Raw genomic sequence first — 22,867 nt, forward strand, 5'->3', positions numbered from 1 at the left:
TTCATGAGCTATACCTTTTAACACAGTCATACATTTGACTGACTTCTTGGTGTCCACCTATTGGTGAATGATGAATTTGCTTGAGAATAGCTCGTTTCTCCTCATACTAATGGCTGCTTGCTGGTCATCTTGTTCTTCATCATTGGCCTCCTCCACATTCCTAACAACTGCAGCTGGGGGTTCTGATAATGCCTGACAATCCATCTGCTACTGTGTTTTGCCATCTCTTTTTCTACATTATCTCCAAGTCATATTCTGCCAGTTTAATTATGAATTTCATTAATCTTGATGATGGATCACTTACGTGCGCCAACCATTTCAAGGGTTTCTGATTGGTATATAAAATGAATTTTCTTTTGTAAATGTAAGGTCGGTAGTGGTCCACTGCCTACACTGTGGCTAAGATCTCTTGCTCGATTGCACTATATCCTCTCTCAGCATTGTTCAGTGTCCTGGATGTAAAGGCTTCTGGTAAATCTTGTCCTAATTCTCCTTAACTCAATAGGGCACAAATCGACTGTTTCGTAGTGTCCATTGTGATTATAAACGGCTTCATTAAATTAGGATACTGTAAGATTGGGAGGCTAACTATTTTCTCTTTTAATTCCTGGAAAACTGCTTCCTTCTGAGTTGACCACTCATAGTTTCCTCATTTATTGAGTGGTTCATGTAACAGTCTTGCTATCCCACTGAAGTCTGTGATAAAATGACACAACCTCTAGAAAGCTCTCTAACTGATTCATGTTACTGGCTCTTGGGTACGCTTTTTGCACTCATAACTGATTCATGTTACTGGCTCTTGGGTACTCTTTTTGCACTCAAAACTGATATATGTTACTGGCTCTTGGGTACGCTTATTGCACTCATGTTCTGTTGGTGGGGTTTTAATCCTTTTGTTGTAATTACGTTTCTATAGCAAGTTACTTCTCTGTAGGAACTCACACTTGTGAAGTTGCAATTTTAAATTGTAAGGCCAAAAGGTCACACTGTAGATGATGTAAGTATAGCTGTTATCAATCTGTTATCAGTGACCTAGACAAAACGAAGTAAATGAAACACTTGAAGCACTGGTAGCGCTGTGTCATGACAGAGCTCCTCTTACGAGTACCCGGAAAACTGCAGTTAAAATTAGAATTGAAGGTTATTTGAAAATGCTGACTTTGTTCTCTGCAATGGACATCATTTAAATTCAGTTGTGAAGGTTGTGTGATACAATAAGAGTGCAGATCTTAACTTGGAATGAATTTCCACCTTTTTCTCCCAGTCTCCTAAATGCACAGCAATTCTTGATGAGATAATGAAGAAACATATTCCCTCCTGTCCTCAGTCCTTGAGATGGAAACTCAACTTGTGGAACATAGTCGCTTTATAAAAACGCCAAAAGGAGATTCTTAAGTGCATGGGGAAAATGACACTAATGATTACAGAACAATAAACCAGGCTATCAGACTGAAGGGTCTCCTGCTAGATGATGATTTTCTCTCCTGGTTGCATTTATTTTAATAAAGTCATGCTTCATTGTGACATTCTGTTCAGTGAAATGTGCCAAAAGAATACTGATGCAGCGAAACCTCTTGAGTATGTATGAGGCATTTTGGAAATATCTTAAATTATTTTTCTGCTTAATTGCCATTGACATTTGTCAACTTTTCTATGCCCTCATCACAGAAAGATGCTGCCAATGAAGACAGCCACTGCTGAACACCATTTTTTGCATTATCATTGCTGTCAAAGTGCCTTCCTTCAAAATCATGCTTCAAGTTCAAGAACAAGGTGATAGTCAGAAGGTCGCAAATCGGGGCTGTACGCTGGATGATTGAACTGCTCCCAGTCGAATTGTTGAATAATGTTTTGAGGGACACGTGTAGAATGGGGACGTGCATTGTTATTACAATAAATGAAGAAAGAAGTAGCAACAATGTAAATTGTTCATTAATGTCAAACACTGTCTTGGATAATCAATGAGATAAAATGTTGAGAATGTGTAAAACTTATTGTAAGTGCTGTATAGTAAAATAGTAATGAATGACACAGCTTCGTTCCCATTAATTTATTACAGAAATTAATCAAGGGTGCCAAAATGAAGGACAGTATTCTATATATAAATTACTTTAACTTTAAAATACAATACAGTAACATATTCTGTAGTATACTGTCTTACTTAAGGTAATCAGTTCTCTCTGTTTGCTTTCTGCATCTAAGATGTATATATACATTTTGCATTTGACAATGCATTCATTTTAACACCTCACTATTGTCATTTGTATTAAACTCTTCTTTGAAAACAAGAACTTTTGGTAAAGTTTCCCTGCACTGAGAGCTTTGTCAAGTGATGGCACAACAAACTGTGCTTCTTGTTCATTTTCATGTTTGTTAGTCACATGTTGGCTTTGAATGTCAGCTACAATTTCTTGTTCATTCCCTGAGGTGTAAATGGTAAGACTGGCATCTACATGGTTGAAGTGCTCTATTTCATAATTTAACAAAGATGGACAAAATTATTGCACTAATTTTGCCAGAGGAATGTCATCCTCATCTTCATTATGAGCTGTTGCTGAAAATGTTTTTCCCTCACTATGGGATGATGAAGAAAGATCTCTGAACCCTGCATGTTTAAAACAAGTGTCAATTGTATTTGGAGGGGCATTTTCCAAAGTATTACCCTTTATTTTTTATATGCAGTAATCATAATTGTGATTCTTGTCTTAGCCTGTTCACCTTTAAATTTCAGTATCTTATCTCGGGTCATGTTGTAAAATAAGCCAGTGTCATCTGCACTGAATGCATCAGGCTTGTAACCTTCACAAGCCACTTCTTAGACAGCCACTTGTCCATTACACCATCAAGTACAGCTGCAGCTTCGTCACAAATTTTCCTGGCTGTAATAGCATAGGAAGCTCGGAAATATTGTATCCGAGATGAAGAACAATTTAAATTCATATTTCCCAACAGATGGGCAAATTCTTTGACTTTTGCCTGAAGAATTGGTCCATGGATTGGCAGTTTACTTGACCTTTGTTGGTTAAACCAAGTAAGTTAAGATTCTTCAATACCTTTGTGAGCAGACTATCTCACCCACTTGTTTTTAAAAAAAATGTGTTCAGAAAGAGACTATTTTCTCTCTGTCCTTCCAGATTGCAGAAATCGTTGAATGTGAGACACCCAATTTCTTCACGATGCTGAAGTTTGTTTCCTCATTTTCAAGTCGCTGTATTATGTGTGACTTTTCTTCAGTATTACATACTTTCATTTTTTTGTGATGTATTTAAAGCAGTGTTTGCATTGACTTCTACAGGAAACAAAGTTTGATAATAAGTCTTACATTGTTGTTAGTAACCTGCAGATATGTAACAAACAGAAATGAATAATGGATGTTATAGCTAACATATTCCTCCACAAATGTAATAAAAATACGTTAGTTTATATGCTAAGTCACAATAAGTGATGTCGTACTAAGCGATTTTTTAAATATAGCGTTTTCATAGGATTTAAATGGGACCAATAGATATCGCTGTTATAGCCAATAAATTGTTAAAAGCAATGTTACTGTAAATGGTATTGATTGTATTATAGCTGAATTTTCTACATATAAGTCAGTACATACATTAAATCTTAACTGCTACATTGATTAAATTTTTGTTACCTTTGATGATAAGCTGAGCATATGTGTGTTTAATGAAGCTTTGATTCATTTGTAGTGATGAATATGTTGATTAGTTACGTAATTTTATATATGGTTTGCATTTTCTATTTTATTTTTTTCAGAAAGCAGCTATATTTTCATAAAGTTGTAATAGAAATGGGTATTAGTTCTCAATCGGGAAAAATAAAGAGAAAGCAAGTAATAAAATGAAACTTCCTGGCAAATTAAAACTGTGTGCTGGACTAGGATCAAACCTGGGACCTTTTCTTTTCGCAGGGAAGTGCTCTAGCATCTGAGCTAACCAAGCACGACTCACAACCCACCCTCACAGCTTTATTTCTGCCAGCTCCTCATTTGCAACCTTCCAAACTTCATGGAAGTTCTCCTGTGTGACTAGCACTCCTGGAAGGAAAGGTACTTCAGGGGCAGAGCATAGCCACAGCCAACCAAGGTAGAAATAAAGTTGTGAGGCCAGGTCATAAGTTGTGTTTGGATAACTCATTTGGTTGAGCACTTGCCCGCAAAAGGCAAAGGTCCTGGGTTCGAGTCCCAGTTTGGCACACAGTTTTAATGTGCCAATGCACACTCTGCTGCAGAGTGAAAATTCATTCTGGAACATAAAATAAAGTTTAACCATCCATAACATTTTCCTCAAGTGAGGAATGGTTCGTGTTCATTATTTCTCCTTAAATTGAAATTTATATTTCCCTGTTTGTCATTTTTGCAGGCTCAAAGATTGTTCCAGTTTGGAGCTGGCTGCAGATGGGAAAGGATTTACTCCTTATCTGGTTTCGATACCATATAGGAGCATGGAAGCTGAGGAAGAAATCTGCTTAGCAGTGTGATTTAATGGCTGTACCATGTAGGTACCTGGTGCTGTGTGAAAAGATTGATTCATTTGTTCGCTGTAGAAACCAAAGCAAACATTCCATGGGAAATATCTCAGTGGTATTTTGTACTGATATTTTTTGTAAGATGCTGATACTTGTGACATACATGTTGTTAATGCTTTTATTTTTTGTTTCACATGTACATTTCAACAGACAGAAATAAAAGGTAAAATTTTCAACTATGGTATGGCTATTCATTTTTATCTACTGCTGTAAGTATCCAGTGAAGTTTTATTTGTAGCATTTATTTCTCACTCCATTTCCTCTCCCTCCCTCCCCCCCCCCCCTCCCAAAAAAAAAAGATTCTTCCCTCTTAAAAAAAGAATCAAATTTTCAGTTTTTCTTATCCAGTGTTTATATGCACCCATTCCTATTGATTATACTAATACAGACAGATGACAACTAAACTGCCTGTCACTATTGCATAAGAATTGTTGTAATTTCTGCGACTCAGAACAGGTGCACATTCCCATCACCAGTGGCATCTTATATGTACTTGTTTCATAGCACAGGCCAAAGACATTCCTGATAATATTCATATATTTATCTAATTATATGACAGTTTTAATCAGTGGTCTATATTGGTAAATTGGTAGGCCAATTGGTTCTATAGGATTAAAGGACCAGACTGATACGATCGATTCCCCATATGCAAAACAAGTCCATGGGGAACAGCATTGCTCTGTTAATGATGCTGTTCTCCATAGACTTGTTTTGTATAGAGGGGATTGATGATCTTGTAGTTTGGTCCCGTGATCCCAGAGAACCAATTGGCCTACCAATTTACTGATCAAGACCACTGATTTAAACTGTTAAGGCCACCTTGGAGTTTTACCATGTCATGGAAAATAGTAAACAGAGACATCCAGAATATTGACAAAGTTAAGAATAAAAATCAATTTCAAAGAGACATAAAAACAGGTACAAAACTGGACCAGCATGAAGGCCAGAGGCAGATGAGGGTGCTTCGGGGTTCATCTCTGATGAGAGGACCCCTCCATGCACAGCTCTCAGCAGATACAGGACAGGTGCAAAACAATGCTATCATAAATTAAAAATATTATGACAGCAGTTACTAACAGCCTTAATTTAATGATAGATATTCTGGAGCCATAGGCAGTATACATGGAATTCATTTATTTCATTGGGTGCAACCAGTTTCAACCTTCTTGGTTGTTATCAAGTGCTGATTAAAGGGAAGTTACACTACAAACTGCCAACTGAATTCCATGTAGTCAAATATCTCAACAATTGTCATTATCGGTTAACTCAAATCAGTACACCTTAACAGTATTAAATGGCACATGGACTGGCAATATAACTGCCATTTACTCTGTGCGTGGTAATGACCAATAAGAATGTGGAAACTGGCTGTGCTCCATTGAAATATAGGAGACTTGATATATACAGCTTATAGTTTCTTTGCGTGGCCATCCTCCGCAGCAAAGGCCGGCCGAAGTGGCCGCGCGGTTCTGGCGCTGCAGTCTGGAGCCGTGTGACCACTACGGTCGCAGGTTTGATTCCTGCCTCGGGCATGGATGTGTGTGATGTCCTTAGGTTAGTTAGGTTTACCTAGTTCTAAGTTCTAGGGGACTAATGACCTCAGCAGTTGAGTCCCATAGTGCTCAGAGCCATTTGAACCTCCGCAGCAAACACAGAAATATTTGTCTTGTAAATAAAAACGTTTTTATTTACAAAACAAATACAGCTTATAGTGTTTTTCCAGAATGTCTGTTATTAAATAATCTAAAAAGTAGCACGTCTAAACAGACAAGAGGAAAATTAAGAGAAACCATGAGTTAAAAGCAATTTTAGGAGATTTAAGAAGAAGTGTGAAATGGCTGTGGTACAAAGAAAAGAGGCAAACAGGAGCACTTACTTGTGATGAGAACCTCCTTTATTCTTATTATGCCTGACCTCTAGCCAACACACGATTCTGTAAGACATTGAAACGATAAACAATTCCTCCACACAGGAGTGGTCTCCACAGTGTTGTGAAGATTATTGGAGGGAACTGTAGTCCACCATTCAAATGAGTTGTTCTGATAGATTACAAGCCTCATATGTACTCTTAAATCAGTGCCTGGTCTCTCCATTACCAGTGTTAGCCATGCAATCATTTCCGTGGCTAAGTGATCAGCGAAATTGTTCCCCAGATTTCCCATGTGACTTGGAATACAGCGAAAAATGTCTGAGGCTGCTGTACAATTCAAATCATAAAGCTGGTTATGGATAGTAGACACTGTTGGGTGGTGAAGAATCGGCCAATGGCCTGCGGACTGTTCATAGAATCACTACATACCAAAACTTGGTTGTGAGTTTTGTACTTTATGAAATGAAACTCTAGCAATAGCCCAGTTTCACCATGAAGACCATACAGGCCTCTGGTAAGGAGTGTTGTTCATGGCATTCTTCATACACTGATCAGCCATAACATAATGACCACCTATCTAATAATCAGTATGTGTATCTTTGGCATGGATAACAGTGTGGTGATGCTTCACAGCATGGAAGCAATGAGGCCTTGGTAGGTCACTGGAGGGAGTTGGTAAGACATCTGCACATACAAATCACCATAAATTCCGGGGAGGAGCCAAATCACCTCTGGTGACAAGTTCCATCGCATGCCAGACGTGTTTGATCGGGTTCAGATCTGGCGAGTTAGAGGGGCAGCACATCTATTGGAACCTGCCACTGTGTTCCTAAAACCACTCCATCACACTTGTGGCCTTGTGATAAGGAGCATTATCTTGTTGGAAAATGCCATTGCTGTTGGGAAACATGGTCGTCACAAAGGGGTGTACATGTTTGCAACCAGTATACGATGCTCCTTGGCCATAATGGTGCCTTGCATGAGCTCCACAGGACCCATGGATGCCCATGTGAATGTTCCCCAGATAATAATGGAGTTGCTGCCAGCTTGTCAGTGTCCTGCAGTACATGTGTCAAGGAGCTGTTCCCTGGAAAACGACAGATTCGTGCCCTCCCGTTAGGATGGTGAAGAAAGTTACGCGATTCATCAGACCATACAACACTCTGCCACTGCCACAATGTACAGTACTGATGGCCACATGTCCATTTCAGTCGTAGTTGGTGATGTAGTGTTAACAATGGCAAAAGCATGGGTTGTCGGCTGTGAAGGCCCATCGTTAGGTGTGTTTGGTGCACTGTGTGTTGAGATACACTTGTACTTTGCCCAGGATTAAAGTCTGATGTTTAGTTCCACCACAGTTCGCCACTTGTTGTGTTTTACCAGCCTGCCCAGTCTACAACATTCAACATCTGCAAGAGGGGTGTCTGGCCAACCTCACGATGTCTGGACATTGTTTCACCTTGATTTCGCCATGTGTTGAAGTCACACATCATAGCACTCCTTGAACACGCGATCAGTCGTGCAGTTTTTGAAATGCTCATGCCAAGACTCTGGGCCATCACAATCTGCCCTCAGTCAAACTAAGATAGATTGTGTGTGCCTTTTCCATTCTGCACACACTGAGCATGCTCTCTGGTGCCACAAGCACCGTGTATGTGCCTGATTAGCAGTCATTTATCGCCAGGTGACACTGCTGTTGCCTGGACGGGTTTTATATCGACAGTAGATCAGCAGTCATAATGTTCTGGCTGATCAGTGTATGTGAAAGTATATCCTGTCTTTTCTGCATCTTTGGAGCCATAAGTATAGATGATGTCAGCACCTAGGTATTTGCAGAGGACTGAGGACAGAGATTTGCCTATTGTAAAATGATAGGAGCAACAGAGATTTTAGTCTTTAGAAATAGGACTAACTTAACACCAGGGGAAAGGATGGCGGTGGGTAGAGCATCTGTGGCCCCCAATGGCTACATTTGAGGGGAGGCAGGTAAAGGTCCATGTGAAGAATTTCCATCATTCCAGTTTGAAAGCCCGTCTTGGTCAGTTGTCAGGAAAGTGGCACTCATCAGAGGGAAAAGGGGTGATGATTTGCTTCTGTCATGAAGTGTCTGCCAGTCAGATTTTTCAGAGCTTCAGTGATGCTCCTTCATGATTCAAACAAACCTGTGACTATTCTCACTCCTCTCTCTTTTTTTTTTCTTTTTTTTCTTTTTCTTTTTTAATATATGTATATAAGTTCAATATTCCCTGTTATTCGTATCTGATATAGGTCCCACATGCTACAGCAATATTCTAACATGGGATGCATGGGTGTTTTGTACGCAGTCTCCTTTGTAGAGTGACTACAATTTGCAAGTATCCTGCCAATGAACTGAAGTCTGCCACCTGTTTATGTCAGAACCGATAGGATCACTCCATTTTATATCTCACCCTACCTGCAAAGTTTCAAGAAACCCCTATTAAGTGGAAAATCTAAGAGTATGTTACAACTCCCAATATATTACTCCCGAAAGGTCCACAAAAGCAAGATTAGACTAATTATGCACACAGAGTCTTTTAAACAGTCATTTCCCCCACCACTCTATAGCTGCAAAGAAATAAAACTGTAACGTGACAGGAAAAGTTCACTAAAACTGGGGAAGAACAGTGGCAAATCGAGAAACAAATACTTGAAAAATAGGAAAGAAAAACTGTGTTATAGAAAGAGAGTTAATCATTAAAAAAGGAGAGAAAATTGCTAAACAATGAAGGTAGATCCATAGGAAAAAGAATGGCAAATAAAGAGGAATGATCTCCAACAAAGGAGAAAGATCATGAAATAAAGAAATAAAATTGATGGACACAGAAAAAATATCGCTGATCACAGAGAAAAGGTTGCCAGATGAAGAAAAACAGTTGCCAAAGAGAGAAAAGAGATTGATAAATAGAGAAAAATGATAATTAAAGACAAAAAATGAGCACTGAGCTCAGGAAGAAAAAGATTGTCAGGAAGGTGCTTAACTGTGTCATTTTTGTGAATTTTGTTATCAACAATCAATCACAGTTTGAAAAAAAGGGCATCATTCATAAAGAGAAATGACTTTCACCATCCCTCACTCAGCCTTGGTGTAGTGAAGAATGGACTGAGGTTTTCAGCCAAAAAATCATTGATCATATACCCAGTAATGTGAGGAACCTTGTAGATACCGATAATCATATTAATTTCAAACACATATTAAAGTGCAATCATACCTGCTTAACAATCCCTTTTCCTCCTCTAGATGTGCAATATAAAATAATTTTTTGTGTGCTTGCAGATGGAGTTAGATATTAATCATTGCACTGCATACAATGAAAGTGAGAGAGTCATGTAAATGAACAACATGTTGTCATATTTTCCACTGAGAAAGAATATTAAGTGAATTGTTGTAAACTAACTTGCTTATTCTACATCACAATGAGAGATCAGAACTGTGATCAATGTAACATGCAAATAACTAACTGACTGATTAAATAACTAACTGATTACCTAATTCCACCATGAATGTAAAAAATACCAATGTTATTTTACTCTGGATAATACATCCTTCTTAGAAAATCCAGTACAACATGCCTTTTTGTGTCTGCTGAGGATGTGTAATAAGTATTGTTTGATCCTTAAAATAACATAGGAAACTATGCCATGTATAACACCCTTTTTGTCAGTTCCATCAAAGAGAACACACTTTTTTAAAAGCAGCAACTTACTGTCTTATTGTTGGATTATTTTAGCTGGCATAAGCATAAGTAGCATTAAGCAGTATGGTGAAAGTTTATTGTTGATACTGTACAATTAAGGTTTTATGATTTGCTCATCTTTTGTTATGCCTTAACTCTTTCAAAATACACGAAAGCTCTCCTCCTTGATGAGATCTATGAAAATCAATGAGTGAATATACACTGGTTTGCCTCCAGTTCAAATGCACTATGTGTGTGTTATATTTTCACCATAGTACACATCCAGGTGGTTGTTCCATTTTCAGTAAACTCTATCAAGCAAGGCTAGCTTGTGTGATTTTCTTATTGGCTGTGCTAATGAGCTTTCTCAATTCCAGCAGCACTGCTAGATGTGAACAAATGTAAACTTTTTCCTAGACAAAAAATCAGTAGGAAATTCTCATACACTGAGACAGCTGGTAAGTACAGTGGCCTTCTGCAAAAATTATTTTCTCTGGCTATTTTTTGGAGAGTAATGTATCAGCCTGGCTTGAATAAAAACAGGCATTCCAGAGGTGCATGGACTAATGTTGTTTCGTTAAAAACATATTGTCTAACAAGTAGAGAATATTGCAGATATGGCAAAGGTACTTAGTTACTTATACCATAGATCATATTCAGTGTTTTTACATGGAACATGTCATCAGAAAACACACACACACACACACACACACACACACACATACACAGAGAGAGAGAGAGAGAGAGAGAGAGAGAGAGAGTGTGTCTGTGTCTTTGCATCAGATGCCTGTGGTTTATAGATCATATCCTGGTGAACAACTTTTGTTAGAGACAAAATGTTAGCTGATCACTGGAGACTCCTGGCTACACTAGGCTTATTGGTGTTGCCGCCAAGGGGCGGCAGGGTGTAGGCATTCTTCGGCATTTGTACGCAATGTATGTTATATATTGTACAGTCATCTGCCCCATGAAATGGGGTAGGCTGAACAAAATTAATGTTTCTGATTCACTTCTGAAATATGTTTCTCCACTTAGTCATTCATTCTTAAGGTTTCTTGTCGAAAACCATTCAAGTCTTGTTGTCCAAGGGCTGGCAAATCCAATAAAAAGATGCGTAGCATCGCCAAGAAGTGTTAGCAAACATTAAGTCTATAACAAAAGCTTTTCCCCACAATGTGATCTACCACTCCTGGACATTTGATGCAAAGACTTTAAAACACCCTGTTTATATACAGGCTGTCCATAATTAAAATTTCAGTTTCAAAACACTATAGAAAGAGAAGAGCATATTATTGACACAAGAGGAAACATCACGAGGAAAAAAAAATTAATGATAATTTTACCAATAGATGATGATGTAAGCATTTTAACGTAAATTGGGTCAGCTCCGAATGAATTGCAGATGAATTACAATACAATGGGTATGGTTTGAGTTGCACATTACACCATTCCTACAGTTCAATGTGCATGACTGCACATGTTTAGCAGTCAGCACTGTTAGTTAGGTAAGCCCATATACCACGGCAAAGTAATACCATATCAGATGGGAAAAATCAATTTTTAATTGTACTGAGGCCAAAAACCACATAAAAAGCAAAATGACATTGGGTTTTAATTGTTGTAAACTGGTACAAGACATGTTCAGTATGCTGTCCATCATTTTCTGCCACAAGTTGAAATTGAGAAATAGCGTGTTGTAAAACATACTGGAGTGTCTCGGGGGTCATGTTTAGTACGTGTTACGCAATGCATGTCTTAAGTTCAGCTATGTTTTTAATTGGAACACTGAACACAGCATCTTTCAGATAACCCCTCTGCCACAACGCACATGTATTAGGATCAGGTGATCTAGACGACCAAACTGTAAATAAATGCTAGCTGATAATTCTAGCATTTCCAAAACACCTCTGCAGCAGCCACTTCACCAGCTGTGCATTGTGTGGAGGAGCACCATCTTACGTAAAATGATCCCTCACATCGACGCCAGCGAAAGGTTGGGGCATGTCGGTATGTAAAAGTCTCTCGAAACATTTACCAGTGATGGTACAGGTAACAGATTCCACAGGACTCACCTCCACCAAAAAATATGGCCCTGTGATAAACATGCCATCAACCTGCACCACACAGTCACCTTTGAAAAATGAAGTCGTACCTGTTGATAAGCGAGCAGATTTTCTGTTGCTCATATTCTGCAGTTCTGCATATTGACATGTCCTTGCAGACGGAAGTAGACTTTCTCTGTCTATACAGTGTTCCATGGCCATTCATTGTCCACTTCCATGTGAAAAAGAAATTCCAGAGTGAATGTTTGCCTTGCTGGTAAGTCAGCAGGAAGTGACTCCTGAAAATGGGTGATACTGTATGGGTAGCAATGCAGGATGTTTCATAGGATTTTATGTACTTTGCTCGCAGACATACCTAACGTTTGTGCAGTTCTTCGTGCACTGCATGTTTGCATGTCACCACTTAACCCCTGCTGAGTGCTGTGGTCACATCTTCAATAGATGTCGGATCAACTGGTTTCCTCCACTGTGTTTTCGAGTTTTTTAATCATTTTCTCCATACCTTCAGCAGACATTGGGCCAGTGCCTCTTTTCACACCCTTCAGTGTCCAGAACTTCTGCAGGGCTAGTGGCACACAGTCACCATTCTTATAAAAGAGACCTGCCAGCTGCATGCGATCCTTTATAGAAACAATCATGTTGGGCACCTCGGGTGCAAACTGAGGAACAGCCATGTGCTGTGCATCTGTTGGCGTGCATATTCTGATGCTTACTGCACCATCTATTGATCAAATTTTCATAAAAATTTTTTGTTCCATAATGTTTCCCCCTGTGTCAATAAGACACTGTTCAATTCTTACATCATTCTGAGCAGTGTTTTGAAACTGGAACTTAAATTATGGACACCCTGTATATAGCTGAAAAAACAAAACTTTTTATATGGCTACATGCTGGTTATTTACAAATTTAGCTTTTGTAAAAATGACTAATTATTTCTTGTCAAGAATTCCTGTATGGTATGCAAGGAATTGTTAAGGAGAAACATCTTTTATCTACTTTTGAAAAAACTTCTGCTATCTGTCAGAATTTTATATCCATGGGTAAATTTCAGCCCTTTCTGTGCCAAAGTTAGATTTATTAAAGGTTAATGTAGATAATGTTTCCTTCTATTGTTGTACTTGTCAATTTTTCTGTTACTCTCTAACTCAGATGGATTGTTATTAGGAGGTTTTGTAAGTGAATAAATGTACTGCTAGGCTGTGGTTATTATTGCCAACTGCTTAAAGAGATGCCTGCAAGAGTGTGTGTGTGTGTGTGTGTGTGTGTGTGTGTGTGTGTGTGTGTGTGTGTGTGTGTGTGTGTGAACCCCACTCGTTGTTAAGATTTTCTTGTTGCAATGAATACTTTTTGCCAAAGTGAGGGGTTAACCCAGGATATTCTCCCAAAAGGCGTCAGTGAATGATAATATGCAAAGGTCCCAATTGGTGATATTTCATCATTTAAAAATTGTGTAAATAGCTTTCTCAGTAGACTAGCTCTGTATAAATCCAAACTGTGTTTGGCTACGTATCCCATTGCTACACAATTGGGTGACAACATCGAGTACGTTACCTTCTCAATGTATTTGGAAAATGATGTAAGGAGTGACTATGTGCAGTAGTTATTGACATCTGTGGAGTCACCATTCTTTTAGAGGCCTAATAATAGGATATTTTAATCTTTTTGGGAAAACATCTGGATTAATCATGCATTGCAGAAGTGACTTTGAACATCGCCTTTTATAGGGCCACAACATGTTAATGTCATGTTGGATATATTATCCACCCTACATTAACTTTTAATTTTTAGATGGGGATGTGAGATTAATTTTTATTTCACTAGTTGTCCTGTGTATTTCTTCTTCAGTGTGCTATTGGTTCTCTCTTCTAAACTACACTCCTGGAAATGGAAAAAAGAACACATTGACACCGGTGTGTCAGACCCACCATACTTGCTCCGGACACTGCGAGAGGGCTGTACAAGCAATGATCACACGCACGGCACAGCGGACACACCAGGAACCGCGGTGTTGGCCGTCGAATGGCGCTAGCTGCGCAGCATTTGTGCACCGCTGCCGTCAGTGTCAGCCAGTTTGCCGTGGCATACGGAGCTCCATCGCAGTCTTTAACACTGGTAGCATGCCGCGACAGCGTGGACGTGAACCGTATGTGCAGTTGACGGACTTTGAGCGAGGGCGTATAGTGGGCATGCGGGAGGCCGGGTGGACGTACCGCCGAATTGCTCAACACGTGGGGCATGAGGTCTCCACAGTACATCGATGTTGTCGCCAGTGGTCGGCGGAAGGTGCACGTGCCCGTCGACCTGGGACCGGACCGCAGCGACGCACGGATGCACGCCAAGACCGTAGGATCCTACGCAGTGCCGTAGGGGACAGCACCGCCACTTCCCAGCAAATTAGGGACACTGTTGCTCCTGGGGTATCGGCGAGGACCATTCGCAACCGTCTCCATGAAGCTGGGCTACGGTCCCGCACACCGTTAGGCCGTCTTCCGCTCACGCCCCAACATCGTGCAGCCCGCCTCCAGTGGTGTCGCGACAGGCGTGAATGGAGGGACGAATGGAGACGTGTCGTCTTCAGCGATGAGAGTCGCTTCTGCCTTGGTGCCAATGATGGTCGTATGCGTGTTTGGCGCCGTGCAGGTGAGCGCCACAATCAGGACTGCATACGACCGAGGCACACAGGGCCAACACCCGGCATCATGGTGTGGGGAGCGATCTCCTACACTGGCCGTACACCACTGGTGATCGTCGAGGGGACACTGAATAGTGCACGGTACATCCAAACCGTCATCGAACCCATCGTTCTACCATTCCTAGACCGGCAAGGGAACTTGCTGTTCCAACAGGACAATGCACGTCCGCATGTATCCCGTGCCACCCAACGTGCTCTAGAAGGTGTAAGTCAACTACCCTGGCCAGCAAGATCTCCGGATCTGTCCCCCATTGAGCATGTTTGGGACTGGATGAAGCGTCGTCTCATGCGGTCTGTACGTCCAGCACGAACGCTGGTCCAACTGAGGCGCCAGGTGGAAATGGCATGGCAAGCCGTTCCACAGGACTACATCCAGCATCTCTACGATCGTCTCCATGGGAGAATAGCAGCCTGCATTGCTGCGAAAGGTGGATGTACACTGTACTAGTGCCGACATTGTGCATGCTCTGTTGCCTGTGTCTATGTGCCTGTGGTTCTGTCAGTGTGATCATGTGATGTATCTGACCCCAGGAATGTGTCAATAAAGTTTCCCCTTCCTGGGACAATGAATTCACGGTGTTCTTATTTCAATTTCCAGGAGTGTATTTGCAACAATTTTCTCACATGTTTTAAAAACCTAATAATTAACCAAATCTGCTACACATAAAATGTCTTCTACAATGCTCCCATTATCTTTAACAGAAAATTAATTTTTGGTTCTTCTATCACCATTTTTCCCTGTATCTCTTTCAACAGTACCATATTGATTTGATGTTGTTTAATCTGTCAATTTCAGATAGGATGTGCATACACCAGGATTTTTTTGTTCTTTATATGTTACAGTACTGTTTATAATCAAAAGAATTTGGTTAAAAGGACATCCACAACTGATCTTCATGGTAGAAACAAATAATTAATCACTACAGTTGTAAATAGTTAATTGGTTCAAAATCATAATTTTATGTTCTTCTATCACCCTTTTTCCCCTGTGTCTCTTTCAACAGTACCATATTGATTTGATGTTGTCTAATCTGTCAATTTCAGACAGGATGTGCATACACCAGGATTTTTTTGTTCTTTATATGTTACAGTACTGTCTATAATTAAAAGAATTTGGTTAAAAGGATATCGACAACTGATCTTCATGGTAGAAACAAATAATTAATCACTACAGTTGTAAATAGTTTATTGGTTCAAAATAAATGATTGGTTCCATACGAATATAAGCGCATCTTCAGGTATACAAGAACCGAATCTGTCAGTCTGTTTACCACAGGATAGGCATGTATTTCTTTAACATCTTCTTGCACAAATTTATTATCTGTAATGGTACTACTATGTTCAGTAACTCGGGTTGTAGGGTAGGAAAATTTATGACTGGAAATAAATTATAAATGACCAACGGCAGCTCTATATCACTTTTCCTGTCAAATTCCTCCAATAAAATTATGGAACAATCACCACATATTAATAAATCCTTCTTTCTGTATGACAGGCAGCGCAATAAAGTATCAACTTTTTTCATGACAATTTCCCATTTCCCAGTGGATAATTTATACAAAATTCACCTATTTCTGCATTTTTGTATTATATTCTTAACTGTTAACATTAATTTAAACAATTGGTGGTATAAGACAGTTGTAATTGAAATAATACTTGTAGATCCCAGGAACTGAAATGAAGTTACTATTTTTGGAGTAATTTAATTGTTTTTTCCATTTACAGACCTAGTGAATGGCATGAGTTATTTGAACAAATAGCAAAAAATGATGTTTTAAGTGGTACATTTTGGATTCTCACTGACAACAGTTGTTGCAATTTTTCTGCAGGTACACAAGAAAAAATACAAAACACAAAAAAAAAAACTGGAAGAGAATAGTCATTATATATCTATAGAATGGCTAATTGGAAGCGGAATATTGCCATGCAAATGATCAGGTCACATCAGTTGGAGATGGTGTCATTGAGGATGTGCTTTATTAAAATCTTTTATGGGCAAGAAACGTATAGAAAGAATGTGGGAATAGCAAGGATGAAGAACAATCTTAGTTTTCAGTGAAGTTTTGGCACTGCAGCTACTCACATACTATTATGCACAGTCAGATAATGACTGACTGCAAATAAGAAGCCAAGAATTACATGGGTCAGAGGTCAGAAAGAGGATTGTATTAAATTATTCACAGACTGCCTTAGAAATACAAACTGAGACTTTATGTATGAATATGATAGAGATATATCAACTGTTGAAAATCTCTTTAATAATTTCTTTAAGACAGACATCAATTTATGGTACTCTTGCTCACTACTGAAAAGAATCAGTTCTAAACCAAACAAAAAAGGTAAAAAGCTTAAATTGTACACTGATGACCTACTGGTGTCAGGGAAGAGATGCTTTCATTGTACAGGATGTATAAAAATAATTACAAATATGACATAGAGCAATATAACATTTTTTATGAAGCTTATCTGAAAAAAAAAATTATAAAGCCAAATTTAAAATTGCCAAACAAGTTGCCTGTAAAAATTACATAGAAGGAGCTCCGAACAAATTTAAGGCTGCCTGGGATATAACACAAGACTCCCACTCTACACATACTAAAGACATTCTGCTTGAGCCAGAAGAGCTCACTAAATACTTTATTGCTATAGTAAATGAATGGAAGATTTTAAATCAACCAGTCAAAAACATCAGCAACTAATATACTTGCTGATCATGTTCCTAGAGGACATGAATTTTGTTGGGATTTTGTCACACACATAAATATAGTAATTTGTGTTTAAAAAATTTCTAACTCTAAAAGCATGGACTATTTCTGGCTATTTAAATATGCAATAACAACAATGTAGGAAAAGATGATTGCTACTTACTGTAAGGAAGATATGTTAAGTTGCAGACAGGCACAGTTAAAAGACACTTGCTTAAAGCTTTCAGCCATAGCCTTCATCAGTAAAGGAGAGACACACACCATTCACACACACAAGCAAGCACACCTCATGCACACATGGGCACCAACTCCAGCATCTCGGGCCAGAATGCAATTATAATGTGGTATGCAAGCAGCAATCTGGACGGGGCAGGGAAGGGGAAGGGATAGTGTATGGGTGGGGAGAGAGAAACGAACGTTTTCTGGTGGAGTGTGCAGGGACTAGACTGTCAGCAGGCACAGTATCAGGAGGTTGTGGGGCAGGGAGGTGGGGAAAAAAGGAGCGAAAATGGAGAGGAACAGGGAAAGAGGGCGGGTGTGTTGGCAGAGGGTGGCAAACAAAAGGGTGGGAAATGAGAATGGGGAGGAGATGGAAATTGTTGGGTGGTGGGTGTGTGTACAGTATGTTACCGTAGGTTGAGGCCAGGATAATTATGGGATCAGAGAATGTGTTGTAAGGATAGTTCCCATCTGCACAGTTCAAAAAAGCTGGTGGTGGAGGTGAGGATCCAGATGGCTCAGGTAGTGAAGCAGGTATTGACACCAACCATGTTATGTGCCAATGCATGTTGTTCTACTTTGCTCTTGACAACAGTGTGGCTGTTTGGCCTGGTGGACAGCTGGGTGGTAGTCATACCAATATAAAAAGCTATGCAATGATTGCAGCAGAGCTTGTAAATGACATTGAGCAATGGAACTCCATTTTAGGAAGAATGGATAGTACCTCAGGTAAGATGTCACTCATTTCAGGACGTGATGGTAGGCAATCAAACCCTTGCTGAAGGATGTGGTTCAGTTGTTCCATTCCGGGGTAGTACTGGGTGTTTCTTGGGGGCATTGAGAGGATTGGGGTGTTAGAGGAAATGACACCGTAGATCTGTTTGTGGACTATGTCTCGGGGTGGGGGGGGGGGGGGTGGGGGGGGTAGTGCCTGTCAGTGAAGGCCTTGGTGAGACCCTCGGCATACTGAGTAAGGGAGTTCTTGTCATTGCAGATGCACCACCCCTGGTTGGCCAGGTTGTGTGGTATGAATGTTTTGGTGGGAAAGGGATGAAAACTGTTGAAATGCAGGCACTGTTGGTGGTTGGTGGGTTTAATGTGGACAGAGGTGTGGATGGAGACATCAGAGAGGAGGTGGTCAACATTTAGGAAGGTGGCACGATGGTGTGAGGATGATCACATGAAACGTATGGGAGAGATGGTGTTGAGGATGTGAAGGAATGAAGATAGGGTGTCTTGGGCTGCATTCTAGTCCCTGAGAGAATGTGTTGACGTTGTGGAGGGGTTCCTTGGGGGGCATTTTAGTTCCTGCACACTCTGCCAGACAGCAGTAAACGTTATTTCCAAACCATTTACATTTATTATGAACATATGACTAGAATTTGGAGTTTTCCTGACCAGCTCAGAATGTCAAAAGTTACATCTATGTACAAAAAGGGGGCAAAATCATCTCCCTGAGAACTAAAGGCCAGTGTCTATTGTCACAATCTTTAAAAATACATACAGTTTAGTAACTACTTTGAGAAACATAACCATCTTTGTAGTAGATAGCATGGTTTTACCACTTCTGCAGCCCTTGAAATTGTTAATCAGAATTTAACTGCATTTGAAAATAAGAATACAGTCTCTCCTGAGATATGTAATTTGTGTAAGACTTTTGACTGTAAGTCCTATGACATCTTACTAGCCAACCTACAGTATTATGGAATAAATAACACAGCATTAGAAATAATTAATTCTTATCTAAATAACAGGAGGCTGTTTGTGTCAATTCAAAATAGGCTTTCTTCCCTGAAGAAAGTATCATCTGGCACCTCAGGGCTCTATCCTTGGACTGTTCTTCTTCATTGTTGCAGTTAACGCTTTGCCACATTATGGTGCTCTTCAGTCAGTTACATGTTGTTTGGACGACACAAATTTAATCAAGGTTATGCCAGAAATCACAGGGCACTCTCACCTTAACAATAAACTTGTTCTCATCTAATAAACTACTGTGCAGACCAGAGAAAACACCTGCTGCTGGTGCTAGCTAAAGACATAGAAGTAAAATCTGTAAATCTGCTTGGAATACATATTGATTCCAAACTAAACTGGCAGCCCCATATTAATCACATCTGCTGAAAGATATTAATCTCATACGGAAATTATCTGAGCTAGTGAGAAATGAATATCTTAGGATAGCTTACTTTATACTGTATCAGTCCCACATATCTTGTGGGCTGCTGCCATGGGGTCACTCATGTCATGTCAGTGATGTATTAGTGAATCAGAAAAAGGTGCTAAAGGTATGCGTAAGGTATGTCCAAGGAAACACTGCTGCCCTTATTTCACTGATACCAAAATAATTGCAGTATCAATATTTATATCTATGCATCGTTGATATATGTGAAAAACATTAGTGCAGAATTTGACACAAGAGAGAACATACACTGTCACCAGAAACAAGAAGAGCATTGACTTTCCTAGGCATAGGGTGACAAAAACAGAAACTTCTCACAAAGTGAATTGTTTGAAATTTTTTGATAAATTGCCACATTTTACAAGCAATACACACTTCAATAATTTTAAAAGTAAGTTGTACAATTGGTTAATAAACAATCCATTCTACAGTTTAAGAGAATTCTTGGGTACTAGTAGTCTAGAAAATGAGTTTTATGATTATTATTACAATTCTGTACAACAGGTTTATATAGGATCAATTATTTGTATGTTAAATGTGAACAGTAGCTAATATAGTGATTGCTATTGTACATCAATGTAAAGCCCATCTACAGCATGTAGTCGGTGGCTTACAAAGAATCTGAATCGCTCCTCAAATATTGCTCCATTTTTGACATGCAAGCGTATATGTGACGCTGATACTAAATTTGCACATTCTGTTGGAATATGGGCTATGGAATAAAATGCAGATGTCAAATTAATAAAGTTAATTGTAAGGAGACATGTCTCTATTCAAAAATGTTTTCTTTCTATAGATATTAAAGAAATCTATTGGTCCCACTCCTTATCCAGTTGAAATCTGTCATCTATATTAATAATATCTTCCACAAAATGTACTTCCACTGATTTCTTAATAAATGAATTCCAGAAATATATCATCAAGTTCAAGATAACGGAGGCATAATAATCCATAGAATGTCCTGAAATACAGTGCTAGGCTATGGCTGCCTGACTGGCTGTGAAAGGTGAGTGCAGCAGTCACGTTTAACGCACCTTTCACTTACTGTGCATGCTGTCTGACCAATGTAGGCTTTGCCACACTGGCAAGGTATGTTTACTTAGCATTCTGGCTAATTCTGATGAAATGTTGCCAACATATGTGGGGAACACACTGGACTTGAACCGCTCCTTCTCCTATGCCACTTGGGGGTGGTCACATTTTTTTCTCCTTAATGCAGTGCTTATGTTATGTGGAGAATATTCACAAAAATCTTCCACTACAGCCTATTGTGGGCAATATCTGTACTGCGACATATGACTTAGCTAAATATCTTGCTTCTTTACTGAGACCTTCTATGGGGAAGTGCTCACAGCACAGTCACAACTCTCATGATTCGTTATAGATTGAAGTCACTTCGACTCAATGAATCACACTTATTTGTAAGCTCACTCTTCACTAGGGTTCCTCTCATGGATTCATTCTCACTCAACAGTAGTGAGTTAAAAGCTGATATAACAGTGCTGTTTCATCATGCCCTTTCCTCAGCTTATTTCTTATTCAATGGGGAATATTTTGAGAAAGTTGACAGTGTTGCCATGGGTAGTCCTCTCTCCCCTCTGGTAGCAAACATTTTTATGGAAAACTTTGAGGAGAGGGCACTTGATTCGGCAGAACTTAAATCGAAAGATTTATTGCAATATGTTGATGATACTTATGCAGTGTGGTCCTACAGTGAACAAGAATTGTCACACTTTTTGTAGCATCTGAAATCAATCCATGAAAACATCCAATTTATGTTGGAAGTGGAGAAAGGTGGCTGTTTTGCCTTTTTTGCATGTCTTAGCCATCCAAAAGTAGATGGAACATTGTGGTATTCTGTCTACCACAAAACTACACATACAGACCTGTATTTGCAGGCATCTAGCTGCCACCACCTATCACAAACTATGGTTGTCCTTCAAATGTTGATGCATTGGGCACATGTTGTGTCTGATAGAGACAGTCTTCCAAAGAAGCTGGAACACCTACAATCTGTGTTCAAAGATAATGGATATCGTAATCTTTCAGCCACCTGCAAAGACTTCTGCTCTTCTCAGTTTGGTTGTGGACAATTTGGGATTTGGGAGGGCTGGAATCCACAGAATACTTGGCCAGTGTGGCAAAGCCTACATGGTCAGACAACACACACAGTACATAAAGGGCATATTGAACATGTCTGCCATGCTCGCTTTTCACAGCCCGGTAAGTCAGCCATAGCCAATCTGTGTCCCTTCACAGAACATTCTATGAATTATTCTGCCACAGAAATCGTGAGCTCGATGAGATCCTTCTGGAATTCAATTATTAAGGAATTGATGGACATACATTTGGAGGAAGTCCTTATTAATCGTGAAGCAGCTTTCAACTGTATAAGGTATGGGATCCAGTGATTTCTTTAATATCTACAAAAAGAAAACAGTTTGTGAGTAGTGACATGTCTAGCGACTATTAATTTTATTAATTTGATATCTGAATTTTAATTCCATAGCTCCCATTCCAACAGAGAGTATGCATGTATTACCAGTATTATGAAATGTGCCTGCGAACTATAGGTGGAGCAGTATTCAGAGAGAGTGCTAAATTTAACGGAGGTTGCTCATGTTAGTGGATGCCTTTGTGCATGCATCTCCATGTCAATTTTTTCTATAAAGCTAGTGAACTACAATTTCCAGTGCAAAACACACACCTGAAGATGGCTGAATCCAGTGCAAAACACTCACCAGAAGATGGCTGAATCCAGTGCAAAACACTCACATGAAGATCAGCTAAAATGTCATGGCAATAAGTTGATATCATCCAGCTACAATCCAGAAATTTCATGGACCCCTGAGAAAATTTCAAGAATCAGTCTCAGTTTTATTGAAAAGCCCACAGTCTATCACTGGAC

General features: G+C 39.5%; 1 protein-coding gene across 1 annotated transcript in view; it reads left to right on the forward strand.

Annotated features, from left to right (window-relative positions):
- The window catches only part of LOC126473381 (dolichyl-phosphate beta-glucosyltransferase), a 116,830-nt gene extending 112,115 nt beyond the window's left edge, over positions 1-4,715 (forward strand). Inside the window, exon 7 of the mRNA XM_050100390.1 lies at positions 4,371-4,715. Within this exon, the coding sequence (XP_049956347.1) occupies positions 4,371-4,480 (110 nt within the window). The 3' untranslated portion in view covers positions 4,481-4,715. The remainder of the gene's footprint in view (positions 1-4,370) is intronic.
- The last annotated feature ends 18,152 nt before the right edge of the window (positions 4,716-22,867 follow it).

This window comes from Schistocerca serialis, chromosome 4, assembly GCF_023864345.2.
Source record: "Schistocerca serialis cubense isolate TAMUIC-IGC-003099 chromosome 4, iqSchSeri2.2, whole genome shotgun sequence".
Lineage (NCBI taxonomy): Eukaryota > Metazoa > Arthropoda > Insecta > Orthoptera > Acrididae > Schistocerca > Schistocerca serialis.